Source organism: Gossypium hirsutum, chromosome A10 (assembly GCF_007990345.1).
Source record: "Gossypium hirsutum isolate 1008001.06 chromosome A10, Gossypium_hirsutum_v2.1, whole genome shotgun sequence".
Classification (NCBI taxonomy): domain Eukaryota; kingdom Viridiplantae; phylum Streptophyta; class Magnoliopsida; order Malvales; family Malvaceae; genus Gossypium; species Gossypium hirsutum.
Genome location: NC_053433.1, coordinates 67366242 through 67383883, shown reverse-complemented (window position 1 = coordinate 67383883; position 17642 = coordinate 67366242). Strand labels below are relative to the sequence as shown.

Here is a 17642-nt window from a genome sequence, read left to right as displayed (position 1 = left end):
GTGTCCCTACTTAGAATGCCCACACGACTTGGCCACACAGTCGTGTGACCCTTGTAGTTTTGAAAATTTTCACTACTTTATAAAAAATTCTTTGAATTTTCGATTTAATCCCGATTTGTTTCTAATGCGTAATTTGGGCCTCAATGGCTCATTTAAGAGACAATATGTATTTTTTGAATTGGTTTTAAAATGTTTATTGATATGATTTGAATAGTTGGAAATTTATGTCTGTTTGATTTGAAAACTCTGGTAATGCTCCGTAAACCTGTTCCGGTGATGGATACGGGTTAGGGGTATTACAAATCAACTCTACTATCTATGCTACTTTCTAGTATAACAATTGGTGTGGTGAGTGTGGAACATTGTAATATCCCGAATTAGGGCCTAATCGGAATAGTGGTTTCGTGACCACAAATCTGAGATAGAAATAATTATTTTATAATTATTTTGATGTTTATGATATGATTGCATGATTGTGTGAAAATTTCGTGATGAAATCCTATGCCTAAAGTGCTTAAATTGAAATTAAGGACTAAATCGAATAATTTGCAAAATTTGCATTCTAGGAGTTTTTAGTATGAAATTGCTTTGGAATATTAATGAGGAGGTCTTAAATAGCAATTTGACCAATTTCTAAGTCTATGGACAAAAATTGGACATGGATGGAATTTATGGAAAGTTTAGTAGTAAGGGCATTTTGGTCATTTAGTTATTAAAATGAATTAAAAACAAAATTAAAAGCCAATTTTTGTCCATCTTCTTCATTAGGCCGAAATTTCAAGGGTTCTCCGTAGCTAGGGTTTGTTTCAAGCTTTCAAGCTCCATAATCAAGAGAAACGAGATTCAAGTCGCGATCGAGGGAAAAATAAAGTTTACGAAGAATAGGCTCGATTGCTAATAATTTTGTATCGAGGTAAGTTCATGTGTAAATGTAGTAACATAATTCTCCTTTTAAATAATTTAATGTTATTTATGTGATATGATGATTAATATCATGAAATATTATGCTTTGTGGTTATTATTGAGTAATATGCAAATTATGTGTGCTACTTGTTAAATATGAATTGCTACCGAATATCGGTTTCGATATTCCGTGAAAGACAGCAAAGATGTGTGATCGAGGAAAAAGCCCGTTTGAACCTTGGGAATAGATTAGAATACAAGTGACATGTCACTAGGATATTTGAGTTCCGAACTCGTTGAGTTGAGTCCGAGTTCGTGAGATGTAACTAGGCATCCGAGCTCGTTGAGTTGAGTCCGAGTTCACTTATGGATGCGAACGCCCGAGCTCATTGAGTTGAGTCCGAGTTCACTTACGGGCGGGTTACATGGTAGCTTGGCTACATAAGTTCCGCAGGCTATTGAGTTTGTCTAGCTACGGGTATGGCACTCACGTTCATGAAATCCGCGTATTCGAATTATATCCCGATGTGTTCAACGGGTGAATCTTAAGTGAATGAGAAGAATGCCTAAAACGGAGGTGACATGTTGGTAAGTGTGGTGAATGAGAAAGTTTAACAGGTATGTGCTTAAACCCTCGGGTTGAGAACTTGGTATGATGAAATCGTAGTAAGATATTAAATGCAAACGTAACATGAATGTCTTGGTGTTGTTTATGCAAATGATGATTTATGTGGAATTGCATGATTATGTTACTTACTATTTGCATGTGAACTTACTAAGCATTTGTGCTTACTCCCTTCTTTTTATTCATTGTAGTTGTTGACAAGCCGGCTTGAGAATCAGGATAGGTCGAAGATTCGTCCACACTATCCGAATGCCTAAATTGGTAAAATGGCTTGTGTGTTTTGAATGTGGCATGTATGGCAAAATACTCACTTTGTGTAAATGATCTTATGATATGGCTATGGTTTGGCAAGAAAAGGGTTTGTAAATGATTAGCCATTGGAATGACCAATCTAAGTCATATTTGATGTTATGTATGTTTAAAATGCTATTTAGTCTATGAAAATATATAGTAAAGTAAAATTTGTCATAAAACAGAATCTGACAGCAGCAGTGATGTAAATTTGAAAAATAACTAAAAATAGTATAAATAGAATTAAATGATAAGTAAGTTATGAAATTGAAGCTTGATGAGTCTATTGTCATATGGATGGAACAAAACAGGTATATGAGTTATATTTTGTGAGATATTTAAATTTTTGTGAAACAGGGCCAGAGTGATTTTTGGTTCCCCTGTTCTGACTTTAAAAATTCACTATAAATTGTAAAAAAACAATTAGGAGTTTTATCTTACATGTATGAAATCCTTATCGAGTCTAGTTTTATAATAAACAAACGGAATAGTCATTTAAACTCTGTACAGAGAGATATATGATTTGTAATACACAGGGGTCAGAGTAGTCGAACCCTGAAACAGGGGAGACTTTAACTAATAAACTGTACTAATTGGCTTGACAAAAATTATAGAAAACAATTAGTAAATATATATATGAGTCTAGTTTCAGGAAAAATTTACGGATCTTAATTTCGAGTTTCGGAACTCGAGATATGAATTTTTAAGCGACTGTGATGCAGTTGGCCAGCTTGTCTGGTAATTTTAAAAATAAATTGTTTGAGCTGTTAAATTAATGAATTAAGTTTAGTAACACCTCAAGCTCGACTTTGGCGACGGTCTCGGGCGTGAGGGCGTTACATTTGGTGGTATCAAAGCAGGTTTAGTCGGTTCTCGGACTAATGTGTTGTATGTACGGGTTTTGTTATACATGCCATATATATATATTGTGATAGTGTGACGACTTCTGACCTTTCAAATGATTTTTTTTATAGTAAATGGATCCCGATCCAGTTGCGGCTGATGATGTAGAGAGTAATGCACCATCTCCGGCTGAAGGGGTGGTGCCAACTGAAAATCCACCTCCTACTGTTGGTCAAGGAGGAGAAGAAGGGGCTCGGGAAGCCTTTCTCCAGATGATGAGTGCATGGTATACTGAGTTCGTTCGTACGAACCCGAATGTACAACCTCTCCCACCTCCCCCGATTCCTCAACCTGTACCCTTGATGCCTCAAGGTGTAGATCTGATGAAATTTCACAGAACTCTAGTTGATAGAATCCGTAAGCAAGGGGGCGAAGAATTCAGGGAAAATATTGATGATGATGCCGAGAAAGCAGAGTTTTGGCTTGAGAATTCTATTAGAGTATTTGATGAATTGTCTTGTACAACTGAGGAATGCTTAAAATGTGCTATATCGTTGTTGAGGGATTCAGCTTATCATTGGTGGAAGACATTGACTTCAGTAGTACCGAAAGAGAAAATAACTTGGGAGTTCTTTCAAGAAGAATTTCGGAAGAAATACATCAGTGAAAGATTTATTGATCAGAAGTTTAAAGAGTTTCTTGAATTAAAGCAGGGGAACAAGACAGTTACTGAATACGAAAGGGAGGTCATCAGGTTGAGTAAGTATGCTAGAGAATATATTCCTACAGAAGCTAAAATGTGTAGACGATTTGAAGACGGACTCAATGAAGACATCAAAGTATTTGTTGGGATTCTTGAATTAAAAGAAATGGTAGTACTGGTTGATCGAGCTTGCAAGGCTGAAGAAATACTTAAAGAGAAGAAAAAAGTAGAGGCTGAGACTAGAAATTGGAAGAAAAGACCGACGAGCAGTTCATTCTCATAGCAATCTAGAAAATCTAGAAATATGAATCCTCGTTCATAGGTTTCGGCTGGACAATCATATGGAAATTTTAAGAAGCAAAATGTGGGTCCTAAATCTCAGACTACTTCTGCGGCTAGTGTGGGAAATACGAGATTCGTTAAGCCCGAGTGCCAGCAATGTGGCAAAAATCATTTTGGCCCATGTAGAGCGAATGAATGTTTTTGGTGTGGTTCTCCAGATCATTTTATTAGAGACTTCCTAGAGAGAGCTGAAAAAGAAAAATTTCAGAGTGTAAAAGCTAGTGGTGCAGACTCGAGGGGAAGATATTCGAGAAAAGCTGGAAATGAAGCAAGCAGCAAAAATGTAGTCAGACATTCAGCAGGTAAATCTGAAGCAAGGGCTCCAGCTAGAACTTATGCTATAAAGGCACTTGAAGATGCTTTATCACCTGATGTGATTACTGGTATATTTTCTCTTTATGATGTTAATGTTATTGCTTTGATTGATCCCGGTTCTACTCATTCATATGTATGCATGAAACTGGTGTCCAGTATAAATATACCTGTTGAGAACAAAGAATTTATTATTAGAGTGTCGAATCCGTTAAGTAAATGTGTGATAGTTGATAAAGTATGCAAGAAATGCAAGAAATGCCCTTTAATGATTCGGGTCATTACTTTCTGGCCGACTTGATGTTGTTGCTGTTTGATGAATTTGATGTTATTCTGGGTATGGATTGGTTGACATTGCATGATGCTATAGTAAACTGCAAAGAAAAGGTTATAGAATTAAAGTGTGAAAGTGGTGAAATTCTACGGGTTGAACCAGGCAAATCAGAGGCATTATCTAGTGTGATTTCTTCGATGTTGGCTCAGAGATATTTGAGAAAGGGTTATAAAGCTTATTTGGCATATGTAATTAATACAAAAGAAATTGAAAAGAAAGTTGAATCAGTGCCAGTGGTGTGTGAATTTGCGGATGTATTTCCAGAAGAGTTGCCGGGTTTGCCTCCAGTCAGGGAAGTAGAATTTGGTATTGAATTGATACCAGGAATAGCTCCGATCTCGATTGCTCCGTATAGAATGGCACCAGCAGAGTTGAAAGAATTAAAGTCACAATTGCAAGAGTTGACTGACAAAGGCTTTGTGAGACCGAATTTTTCACCTTGGGGTGCTCCCGTGTTATTTGTGAAAAAGAAAGATGGTTCTATGAGATTGTGTGTTGACTATCGGTAATTAAACAAGGTGACAATCAAAAACAAGTATCCGTTGCCAAGAATTGATGATTTGTTTGATCAGCTAAAAGGAGCGACATGGTTTTCAAACATTGACTTAAGATCTGGGTACTACTAGCTGCGAGTAAAAGAGTCGGATGTGCCTAAAACTACTTTTAGAACAAGGTACGGTCATTATGAATTTTTAGTTATGCCATTCGGGTTGAAAAATGCTCCTGCTGTGTTTATGGATTTAATGAATCGCATATTTCAGTCATACTTGGACAAATTTGTTGTGGTGTTTATAGATGACATCTTAATTTATTCAAAAGATGAAACAGAACATGCTGAGCACTTGAGGATAGTTTTGTAAACTTTGAGAGATAAGCAGTTGTATGCTAAGTTTAGTAAAAGTGAATTTTGGCTTCTGGAAGTTGGATTTTTAGGTCACATTATTTCAGGTGATGGTATACGGGTTGATCCTAGTAAAATTTCAGTCATTGTTGATTGGAAACCACCGAAAAATGTAACCGAGGTTAGAAGTTTCTTAGGGCTAGCTGGGTATTATCAGCGGTTTGTAAATGGATTTTCTATGATTGCTGCTCCTATGACTAGACTATTCCGAAAGGATGTTAAATTTGAGTGGACGGAAAAATGTCAGCAGAGTTTTGAAGAATTGAAAAAGTTATTAACTGAAGCACCAGTGTTGGTACAACCCGAATCAGGTAAAGAATTTGTGGTGTATAGTGATGCTTCTCGAAATGCCTTAGGATGTGTACTTCTACAAGAAGGAAAAGTGGTGGCTTATGCTTTGAGGCAGTTAAAATCTCATGAAAGGAATTATCCGACTCATGATTTGGAATTGGCTGCTATAGTGTTTGCTTTGAAGATTTGGCGACATTATTTGTATGGTGAAAAGTGCCAAGTATATACCGTCCACAAAAGTCTTAAGTACTTGATGTCACAAAAAGACTTGAATTTGAGACAGCGAAGATGGTTGGAGTTATTGAAAGATTACGAGCTTTTTATTGATTACCATCTGGGAAAAGCGAATGTGGTTGCCGTTGCTTTAAGCAGAAAGTTGCTATTTGCTTTGAGAGCTATGAACACTCGGTTAAAGGTATCAGATGATGGTTCGATTCTAGCAGAGTTAAGAGCAAGACCGATGTTTTTACAAGAGATTTGTGAAGCTCAGAAAAATGATCAAGATTTGCAAGCCAAGAGAAAGCAGTGTGAAGCTGATACAGGATCAGATTTCAGAATCGGTTTTGATGGTTGCTTGATGTTTAAAAACCGGATTTGTGTACCGAAAAATGATGAGTTGATTCAAAAGATTTTGCATGAAGCACATAATGGTTGTTTGGCGGTTCATCCGGGCAGTACGAAAATGTATAATGACTTGAAGAAAATGTACTAGTGGAGTGGAATGAAAAGAAATATTTCAGAGTTTGTATCAAAGTGCTTAGTTTGTCAACAAGTGAAAGCTGAACACCAAGTACCTTCCGGATTACTCCAGCCTATCATGGTTCCTGAATGGAAATGGGATCGGATTACTATGGATTTTGTATCAGGGTTTCCATTAACTCCGGGGAAGAAAAATGCCATCTGGGTAATAGTTGACAGACTGACTAAATCGGCTCATTTTATTCTGGTACATACGGATTATTCTCTTAATAAGTTGGCTGAATTGTATATCAGTGAGATTGTTAGCCTTCACGGAATACCTTTGTCAATCATTTCGGATAGAGATCCAAGGTTTACTTCGCGGTTTTGGCAAAAGTTACAATAGGCATTAGGTACGAAGTTAAATTTCAGCACTGCCTTTCATCCACAAACTGATGGACAATCAGAGAGAGTGATTCAAATTCTTGAAGACATGCTCAGATGTTGTGTATTGGAATTTCAAGGTAGTTGGGAAAGATACTTACCGTTGGTAGAATTTGCTTATAATAATAGTTATCAGACGAGTTTGAAGATGGCACTTTATGAAGCATTGTATGGTCGTAAATGTCGGACGCCGTTGTATTGGACTGAACTCAAGGAAAATCAGATTTATGGAGTTGATCTAATAAAAGAAACCAAAGAAAAGGTGAAAGTGATTTGAGATTGTTTGAAAGCTGCTTCAGATAGACAGAAATTTTATGCGGATTTGAAACGAAAAGAAATCGAGTTTCAAGTTGGTGATAAGGTATTTTTGAAAGTGTCTCCATGGAAGAAAGTCCTTAGATTTGGATGGAAGGTTAAGTTAAGTCCGCGTTTTATTGGACCGTATAAAGTAATTGAAAGAATTAGACCAATAGCTTATCGGTTAGCATTGCCATCTGAATTACAGAAGATGCATGATGTGTTCCACGTATCTATGTTACCTCGGTATCGTTCGGATCCTTCACATATAATTTCACCGACAGAAATTGAACTACGACCTGATATGACTTACGAAGAAGAACCAATTAAGATTTTAGCTCGAGAGGTCAAGCACCTAAGAAATAAAATTGTCGCTCTAGTGAAAGTATTGTGGCAAAAGCACGGGGTAGAAGAGACTACATGGGAACCTGAGGAAACTATGAGAAACCAATACCCACACCTGTTTACCGGTAAGATTTTCGAGGACGAAAATCCTTAAAGGGGGGAGAGTTGTAATATCCCGAATTAGGGCCTAATCGAAATAGTGGTTTCGTGACCACAAATCTGATATAGAAATAATTATTTTATAATTATTTTGATGTTTATGATATGATTGCATGATTGTGTGAAAATTTCGTGATGAAATCCTATGCCTAAAGTGCTTAAATTGAAATTAGGGACTAAATCGAATAATTTGAAAATTTTGCATTCTAGGAGTTTTTAGTATGAAATTGCTTTGGAATATTAATGAGGAGGTCTTAAATAGCAATTTGACCAATTTCTAAGTCTATGGACAAAAATTGGACATGGATGAAATTTTTGAAAAGTTTAGTAGTAAGGGCATTTTGGTCATTTAGTTATTAAAATGAATTAAAAATAAAATTAAAAGCCAATTTTTGTCCATCTTCTTCATTAGGACGAAATTTCAAGGGTTCTCCATAGCTAGGGCTTGTTTCAAGCTTTCAAGCTCCATAATCAAGAGAAACGAGATTCAAGTAGCGATTGAGGGAAAAACAAAGTTTACGAAGAATAGGCTCGATTGCTAATAATTTTGTATCGAGGTAAGTTCATGTGTAAATGTAGTAACATAATTTTCATTTTAAGTAATTTAATGTTATTTATGTGATATGATGATTAATATCATGAAATATTATGCTTTGTGGTTATTATTAAGTAATATGCAAATTATGTGTGCTACTTGTTAAATATGAATTGTTACCGAGTATCGGTTTCGATATTCCGTGGAAGATGGCAAAGATGTGTGATCGAGGAAAAAGCCCGTTTGAACCTTGGGAATAGATTAGAATACAAGTGACATGTCACTAGGATATTTGAGTTCCGAACTCGTTGAGTTGAGTCTGAGTTCGTGAGATGTAACTAGGCATTCGAGCTCGTTAAGTTGAGTCTGAGTTCACTTATGGATGCGAACGTCCGAGCTTGTTGAGTTGAGTCTGAGTTTACTTATGGGCGGGTTACATGGTAGCTTGGCTACATAAGTTCCGCAGGCTATTGAGTTTGTCTAGCTGCGGGTATGGCACTTACGTTCATGAAATTCGCGTATTCGAATTATATCCCGATGTGTTCAACGGGTGAATCTTAAGTGAATGAGAAGAATGCCTAAAACGGAGGTGACATGTTGGTAAGTGTGGTGAATGAGAAATTTTAACAGGTATGTGCTTAAACCCTCGGGTTGAGAACTTGGTATGATGAAATCATAGTAAGATATTAAATGCAAACGTAACATGAATGTCTTGGTGTTGTTTATGCAAATGATGATTTATGTGGAATTGCATGATTATGTTACTTACTATTTGCATGTGAACTTACTAAGCATTTGTGCTTACTCCCTCCTTTTTATTCATTGTAGTTGTTGACAAGCCGGCTTGAGAATCGGGATAGGTCGAAAATTCGTCCACACTATCCGAAGGCCTAAATTGGTAAAATGGCTTGTGTGTTTTGAATGTGGCATGTATGGCAAAATACTCAATTTGTGTAAATGATCTTATGATATGGCTATGGTTTGGCAAGAAAAGGGTTTGTAAATGATTAGCCATTGGAATGACCAATCTAAGTCATATTTGATGTTATGTATGTTTAAAATGCTATTTAGTCCATGAAAATATATAGTAAAGTAAAATTTGCCATAAAACAGAATCTGACAGCAGCAGTGGTGTAAATTTAAAAAATCACTAAAAATTTTAGAAATGGAATTAAATGATAAGTAAGTTATGAAATTGAATATTGATGAGTCTATTTTCATATGGATGGAACAAAACAGGTATATGATTTATATTTTGTGAGATATTTAAATTTTTGTGAAACAGGGCCAGAGTGATTTCTGGATCCCCTGTTCTGACTTTAAAAATTCACTATAAATTGTACAAAAACAATTAGGCGTTTTATCTTACATTTATGAAATCCTTATTGAGTCTAGTTTTATAAGAAACAAACGGCATAGTCATTTAAACTCTGTACCGGGATATATATAATTCGTAATACACAGGGGTTAGAGTAGTCGAACCCTGAAACAGGGAGACTTTAACTAATAAACTGTACTAATTGGCTCGACCAAAAATTCTAGAAAAAATTAGTAAATATATATATGAGTCTAGTTTCAGGGAAAATTTACGGATCTTAATTTCGATTTTCGGAACTCGAGATATGAATTTTTAAGCGACTGTGATGCAGTTGGTCAGCTTGTCTGGTAATTTTAAAAATAAATTGTTTGAGCTGTTAAATTAATGAATTAAGTTTAGTAACACCTCAAGCTCAACTTTGGCGACGGTCTCAGGCGTGAGGGCGTTACAAACATGGCTCACTTTGCCTTAGGTGTTCCATCAAATAAAAAAGAACTAAAATCATATCACAAGCCTAAACACAACCTCGAATGATTCAAAATTAGTTCCAGATTAACATGAGGCAACAAAATCCTTAGCAACAATCACAACACAACTTGTATGGCCCCATTATCTATTTCACATAAGTTACACACACTACACCTACCTAGGTATTATCCTCGATACCCGAACCAACAAAACAACCCACCACCCTCTTAGGGCAATCCTAACGCCTCCATGGTGACGAAACTTCACAAAATCTAGACTCTGATTCACAACAATTTACACTCATGCAAGAAATATGAAAATGTTAGCACAACTTTTTATGAACAATGACTCTACTAGCAATAATAGGAGCCAACATGTGGCAAAAGAAGTCAATCTATATTTACGTCTCACTTATCCTTGAGCCAAGGACTCTTTAAACACAGACTGTCTTTTAGGCTCCAAACTTACCCCTTCATCCTCTCTTCCAAGCTCTTTCATCTCAACTTAACTTCTTTGTCCACACCTTGTAGCTTTCTGCCTAAATAGGATGAATTGACTTCAATCTCTATGCCATTTTTTTAATATCAACTATATATATATATAGGGAGAGTGAGGGGTAATGAAAACAAATGTATTTATGCGTGAAGTTGATTTTATATCATTCATATTTACTTAAGACTTGGAATAAAATGTAGACTTCAAAATTTGTTCAAATTCATTCATATTTGTAAAAAATAATATCATGAATAACTATATTTGAATATTTAATATAGTACATGTGTCATTAACACCCTTAAATATGAAATGAAGTGACGCTTATTACATCTTGAAGAACTTTCTTCTTTTTCTTTTATAATTTTAATATTAGAATTGACATGAGGCGATATACAATGATGCTATGTGAAAATAAAAATGAAAAACAATTAATGATGGTAAAAATATGAGTTTGAATTAATTTTAAAATATGAGGGGTTAAACTATTTTTTAAATATAGAAAAAATATAACATCATTAATATCTAATTTTTGAAATGTTAAAAATAACTAAATTATTTAATTAAAAAAGTTTAGTGTATTTTTAAAAAAATTAATAATATTTTAAAGTACTTAAAATTGTGAAAAAATATGTTTTACAAAAATTAAAAAAAATCAGATTCGGAATAACTATTTAAACATTTTGAAACAATTATTTAAAATTTTCAAAATTTTGAAAAAGAAAAGAAAACATTTCGCGAACATAAGAAAATTTTAGAAAGAAGAAAAAAAAAAGAAGTTTCATTTTGCCAAAAAAGATTATATTTAATTTTAAAATAATTATATTATTTTAAAACGTGACATCTCAATTCTCACCAACCAATTTGCATGTTTTTAAAAAATAAAAATGATAAATTTTTTATACGCATAAATCATTACATATTGTTGTGTGGGGTCATATGTTACATTTTACTGTTAATATTTAGAAAATATATCATGTTTCAAAATTTTTCATTAAAAGAAAACTTTTTTTTTTTGAATACATGCAATCGTCATGTAGTGGCACATATCAAGGGTGAATTATGCAGCATCATTTCATATTTAATTGTAAATTGCAAGGCCGTTTTATAATATTATCGATTAATTCAATCTTAATTAATCTGGCCATATGATTCTTTTTAACTTTTTAAATTTATTGATTTTATATATTTCTTTTCTTAAAATTTTAACTTAACATATTTTTTCTACTATTCAAATTATAATATTATATTTATTTTTAAATGATATAAATACATAACATATAAATAAAATTAGAAAATAGATAAAATCGAATATAAGTGTCAAAACCATTTTTAAATTAAAAAAAAAGGAATCAACTTTAAAAAACGAATTGTGGAGTCGCCACCGATCTTTTTCGAGGTGTAATCGGATCACCTTGAGATTGATCATTTTAATAAAACATTTGATTTATTAAAACAATAATTTTAAGCCTGTGAAAATTGAGAAAAGGGTTCGGGAGTCGGTTACGCACGAGGAAGGGTTAGCACCCTCATAACGCCCAAAATTGGTACCAATTGATTATTTAACGTCCTATTGTTGAAAATTTGAAGGAAAAAAATGCTAAAATATGATTTCTTTAAAAATGTGTGAACAACTCGAATTGGATTTTAAGATTCGCTCATTCCAAAGGAATAAAATACCACATCCAGCACATTAGGACATGATATTTTAAGCCTCCAAAAACTGAGATCACCTCACGATTTCCAAAATGCAAGGAAAAGGGTATTCAATTATTTTGCCCGACGAAAAAACGAAACCCAGCACGTTAGGGCACGATTTCTCGAATTTCCAAACATAGAACATTACCTTGTTTTAAAATTTAGAAAACATGAATGAAATTTTAAAGGAATATTTGACTATTTTGGGCAAGCAGAAAATCGAAACCCAGCACGTTAGGGCACGATTTCTCAAATTTTCAAATGCCAAACATTACCTTTGTTTTGGAAGTTTTTTAAATAAACAATTGCAAAACCGGCTCAAAGTATATTCATTCGGTTCACTTTAGAGTTGAAGCAGTAATATGACATGGATAAATAATGAGAAAATACAAAGGATTAGGATACATGCAAAAGCGACATACCATATATTATAAAAAAATACCAATATTCACATTTGAAGGCTAATGAATTAAAAGCAAATTTAAAGAAGTTCCAAGCAAATTAACACAGACAACATATGACAAGTTTTAAAACTAACAAACAAATAAATGATATAGAAGAAATGCAATTTGGAATTATCAATATGCAAACAAACAAACATATATAAAAATATTAAAGTAACATACATGAAAGTTCGAAATAGATAAAAAAATAATAAAATAAAAATCATATATGAAATAATAATACTTAAATGAAATTTCAAAATACATAATGTATATATAAAGAAAAGTAACATATAACATAGTATTTGTCAATCTAAATAAATAATATACATGAAATGAAAATTTTATATATAAAAACAAAGATACTACTATACGAAAGTATTTAAAATAAATAAAATATACCATTTAAAATAAGGTCCTTAGAAGAAGATATACATACATAAAATAATATAAAATCAATAATATATATACATAAAAAAATTAAAAAAAGGAAATATTTACATAAAATAATAGGAAATCAATAATGTATACTAAGAGTAAAAATAATTTAGTATAAGTTACGTATATACATGTATAATGGTATTGAATTGAACATCTATAGATCTTTAAATATAGGAATATATGAAAGAAAATTTAAAACGAATAAAACGCAAAATACAATGAATAAAAAAAAGAAATAATAATGAGAACAATGTAAAATTAATGATCGAAATGAACATTAGCATGAAAGTGGGGGACTAAATGCACAAATCCCACTTATAGCCAAAACATGCGAAGAAACTTTCCCTTCCCCCAAAAAATGCTGTTCCATTTTATTAAAACCTGTTTTACAATTTTTACTCTGAAAAAAACAAATAAACATTCTGAATTTTATTTTTTGTTTAAAAAAACCTAAATACTTTATGCTTTCCATCTCCCTCACTCTCCCTTTACTCTTCAGTCGAAAGGCTAATGCCCAAGCTCTCCATTCGCAACCAGCGAAGGTCCTCCTACGGTGACTCCGGTGAGCTGCTTCCCCTTTCTCTTATTGCTTATATACAGTAGATAAAAAAAATCAAAGAAAATGGCAATAAAGTTGAAAGAAAAATGAAACTTTAAATCACCTCAAACAAATATGGTTGCTATATCTTTTTGTATGTGTTTGATATTATCTCTATCTTCAATTTTTCTAAAAAAAAAAAGTCCAAAAAACCCAACCCTTTACAATGAAAAATTTGGAGGCTTTATAGCCGAATACAAGTAGTTTTCCTGCTATTTTCTTGCTCAAATCGTAGGTCGTGGAGACGTGAATGGACGTGGGCGAGCAACGAACTAGTTGGGGGTCGTGCCTGGTGTGCCGACGTGTGTGGTGGAGAGGCGCTGAACGTGGGGGTTGCGGCGTGGGTAACCTAGGGATTCCTAAGTTAGCTGACTATTTTGCTTAGAATTTTGGGTCAATGTATTGAGCCTGTTTAATTTAGGCCAAAGCTGTATTTTGGGCCGACATTTAACTTGGGCTTCAAAATCTATATTGGACTGTATTTTTATTTTGATTTTTACAGAAATTTAAAAATCCGGACAAAATGGGCCTTTTACAATAAGTATTAAATATTAAAGCCCCATTCACAAATTAATCATTTTATGAACATAGTGTGCTTAAGCTCCATAGTTTCAGTTGCTCTAATATATATACATTTCATTTGATTTTTAGCTTTTCATTTTAATTCTTAAACTATTAAATCATGAATGAAGAAGTAACTTTTTTTTTTTAAATTTTACTTCACATACATATGAATAACATGTTAATATCTAATTAATGTTTAAATTTTAAAATTTTTAAAAAATTATTAAAATATTTTTATTTCAAAAAATTTTAAAAATTAATTAAATACTGACATTTCATCACATCAACAAAGTTTAAAAAAAATTAAATTTTCATTCATTTTGAAATGAATTTACAAAAAATACAAATGTTAGAATATGCCTATACATTTTAGGTTTGAAATGCCTATAATATTGGTCAAATATAATATAATAATTTATATTATGAGACGAATCGGATATAAAGTAAGCCATATAATCCAAGTGAAGGAAAATGATTCTGAAGCAAATATTGGGAGGACAAAAAAACCAGAGTACCATACAAAATGTATATAAGCATAACATCATCTACTTCAAAAGATACAAGGACAATAAGATTATGAGCCACTCAAAAAAAGACACTATCAAAATGCATTGAACTTAACCAGATTGTTTCAACACTCCTTGGTCTATGAATCAATATTTGATAGGAGCAATAACTTCCAACTGCGCACCAAGCTTCTCCTCCGCCACCTTTTCAGCTTTAACCCTAAGCTTAACGAGTTGCTTCCGTCTCTCATATGCCACTTGAGCTCTCTCTTTCCTCTTCCTCTCGAGCTCCTGGAGGGAAGAAACAAGGAATCAGGAAATCAACAGATGTTATCAACTCCCAAGGTTTAGATAGTTGTATGTATAACAAAAAGATGAACTGTACAATATCAAATACCAAAATAAGAGTATTTCATCCAAGTAAATAACACTCGATAAAAGAATTGAGCAGTCAGCAATACATGGTAAAAAATGTTGGGAAAAGTCGAGCATGCATGCTCAAATCAGATCCCAACCTTCAAAACAGAGACTGAGCAACAGAGGCTGAGAGTACAAAACAAAAAGTTACGTTCTCTTGTTTGCATGTAAGATCTCTTTCTATGAAAACCTTCATGGAGTTTTACTAGGATTAAAGCGTTCAGCAAAAAAGCTTTTAGGTTATAACAATGTAATAAACAACGTTCTCTGTTGATGAACTTTAAACGAAAACAAGCCAAATATCAGTCTTCACCTTGATAGTGTCATAGTGATTCCATCCAACCTCAGATGAGAGCTTGCCCAACAAGCAGTACTTGTGTCCTTTCTGAAGCCTCAAAACCCTAATTTAAAAACCAAAAAGAATTTTAAATCATTGTACATAACTAGTCGTGATCACTGCAAGTGAAGGAAATCTAATTTGCAGATAAGAAATTGACCACCAAAAACTCACTTGAGAGCATCAGGAATAACCATCCTCTTTATCTTATCATAAGGTGCAGGAATACCCTCATAAGTCTTCAAGCGAGCAAGAGCTGCTGCTCCACGTTTAGTCTTGTGAGGAATCATACTGCAATAAAAAACAAATATAAATAATGAAAAGCAGCGTAGTTAAGGTGTGCACCTTCATATTTAATTTATTTCATTCACTATACTTTTACTAGTAAGAAAAGGAATAAATGAACTATCTACTTCTCAATATTCGAGTATTCAACAATATATGTGAACCATAAAGAAATCATGTCTATTGACCACAAAGGAAAAAAGAAAACTCTGCAAGCATTGTAGGATAAACTAAACTACTCTTAGGAGTTTATTATCAGAATTGTATATACACAAACATTCAATGAGCTCCTTTCAGTCAAGCAAGCACTTTTTAGCACCTTGCACGATATAAATGTTCTAACACCTAAAAATGGCTAATGTACCATTTTTTTTGTTCGGAACCAGAGTATCCACCACTAACAGTAGTGACTAATCCCCTCATCACAAATGCTCTCTAAAGAGGTAAACAGCTGACCATGAAATGTGCTTGATTTCCATAAGCAAGAATTTAACTCAACCACATGATTAAGGGACAAAGTGAGCAACCATCACACCATACCTCATGCGCCATTCACAATATGTAACATAAGCAAAACTACATCACAACTGAAAATGCAGTAAGTGTAAACTTCATATATAATGAATCAAAACACCCTTTGCACCATAAGATCCATAGATCTTCGCAGCTGTATTCTCTCAACTCACAGATAATAACCTCAAGTACATTCGTAGTACACTTTCCATTTCTTAAATGAATAATGAGGAATCAGAAAATCCATCTAAACTTTCTATTATCAAACATAAACAGCACGCAACTTCCTCTTCATGCTTTACAAGATTTTCCAGCAACATATACAAAAAAACTTGAAATCAATAAACCAGATATCCATCATAAAATGAAAACAGAAACATACCCACGAATGGTACGCCTGAGGATCTTAGCAGGAGCACGAAAGTGGATGGGACCATGAGAAGGCTTAGTGTTCATACGCTTCCTCAAGAACCTCATGTACTTCATCTTCTGCCTCACCAATCCACCCGAAATGCAAATTTCCTCACATCTCACCACCACTACTTTCTGCCCATTCAACAACTCCTTGGCCAATATCGATGCCAGCCTTCCTAGCATGTGATGCCTAGCATCCACCACCACCCTCTTCGCGCATATCCCTGAGCCTGAAACCATCTTTTCCTCTTCTTCTTCTTTGCTTGATAGCTTTGCCCAGCTGCTGCTGCTGCTGCCACTGCCGCCCTTCCAACAAAATTATGTTGATTGCAGCCTCTAGGGTTTTTAACAGGCTCTTTTTTAGGGTTGGTTTTTGGGTTAAGAAACAAAAAGACATGAAGTAAGAGAAAAGGAATGGACTTTCGTTAACTCAGGCCCAACTACTCTGACCTAAATTTACAACCCTCTGCATATTCAATAGCAAAATAACCTGAACCCCACGAGATTTGAAGAGTTTTAATCAATTAAATTTGGTTTCCTATAAAATTACCAAAATAACCCTCTTTAAATTTATAACTAATCATGCATTTTTTAAACTTCAATTAGATTTTGATTATTTTTATATTTTTAATTATATATTTAATTTGTATGATATAATTTTTATTTAATCTCGTAATAATTAATGTAATATTAAAAATTATGTAATATATCAAAATCAAATTTAGGTATTAAATTTCTATATACAAAAAATTTAATGGTAAAATTTTAAGTTTGATCTCTTTATTTGTTAGGTCATATAAAAAGAGTGAAAAATACTTTTGAAAAGTTTAGTTTAATATTTAAGTATTTAGTATTACTGTCAAAAATTATTTTTAAGAAATAAAATGTCCATTTTAAACATGGTATTAAAGTAACAAATGTACATTTAAATAATGTCCAAATTAGTTAATATTATGATATTTTGAGAAATGTTTTTAATTAATGATTTTATTTTAAAATGTAATTTGAATATTTAATCATATTGGATATTAACATAACATAAATAACATAAACCTAAAAAATTAAAATATTATATGTATTTATATTAAAGTTTCAAAAAGGGGTAATATTTATACACCAAATATAAATATTAAAAATCTTACATT

The 17642-nt window shown here is 33.2% G+C and overlaps 1 protein-coding gene and 1 long non-coding RNA gene across 2 annotated transcripts; one reads left to right on the top strand and one right to left on the bottom strand.

Moving 5' to 3' along the window:
- Positions 1 to 13014: 13014 nt before the first annotated feature.
- LOC107939987 (uncharacterized) lies at positions 13015 to 14002 on the top strand. The gene is made up of 2 exons (XR_001695289.2): positions 13015 to 13425; positions 13697 to 14002. It is a non-coding gene; the product is annotated as an uncharacterized lncRNA (long non-coding RNA).
- A 485-nt stretch (positions 14003 to 14487) lies between these two features.
- Positions 14488 to 16991, bottom strand: LOC107939992 (60S ribosomal protein L13a-4). Its single transcript, XM_016873400.2, has 4 exons — positions 16466 to 16991; positions 15460 to 15576; positions 15262 to 15349; positions 14488 to 14822 (listed from the first exon to the last, which is right to left on the bottom strand). Exons 1-4 carry the CDS (start codon positions 16735 to 16737, stop codon positions 14679 to 14681), a joined length of 621 nt encoding a protein of 206 aa, XP_016728889.1. The 5' UTR covers positions 16738 to 16991; the 3' UTR covers positions 14488 to 14678.
- Positions 16992 to 17642: the final 651 nt, after the last annotated feature.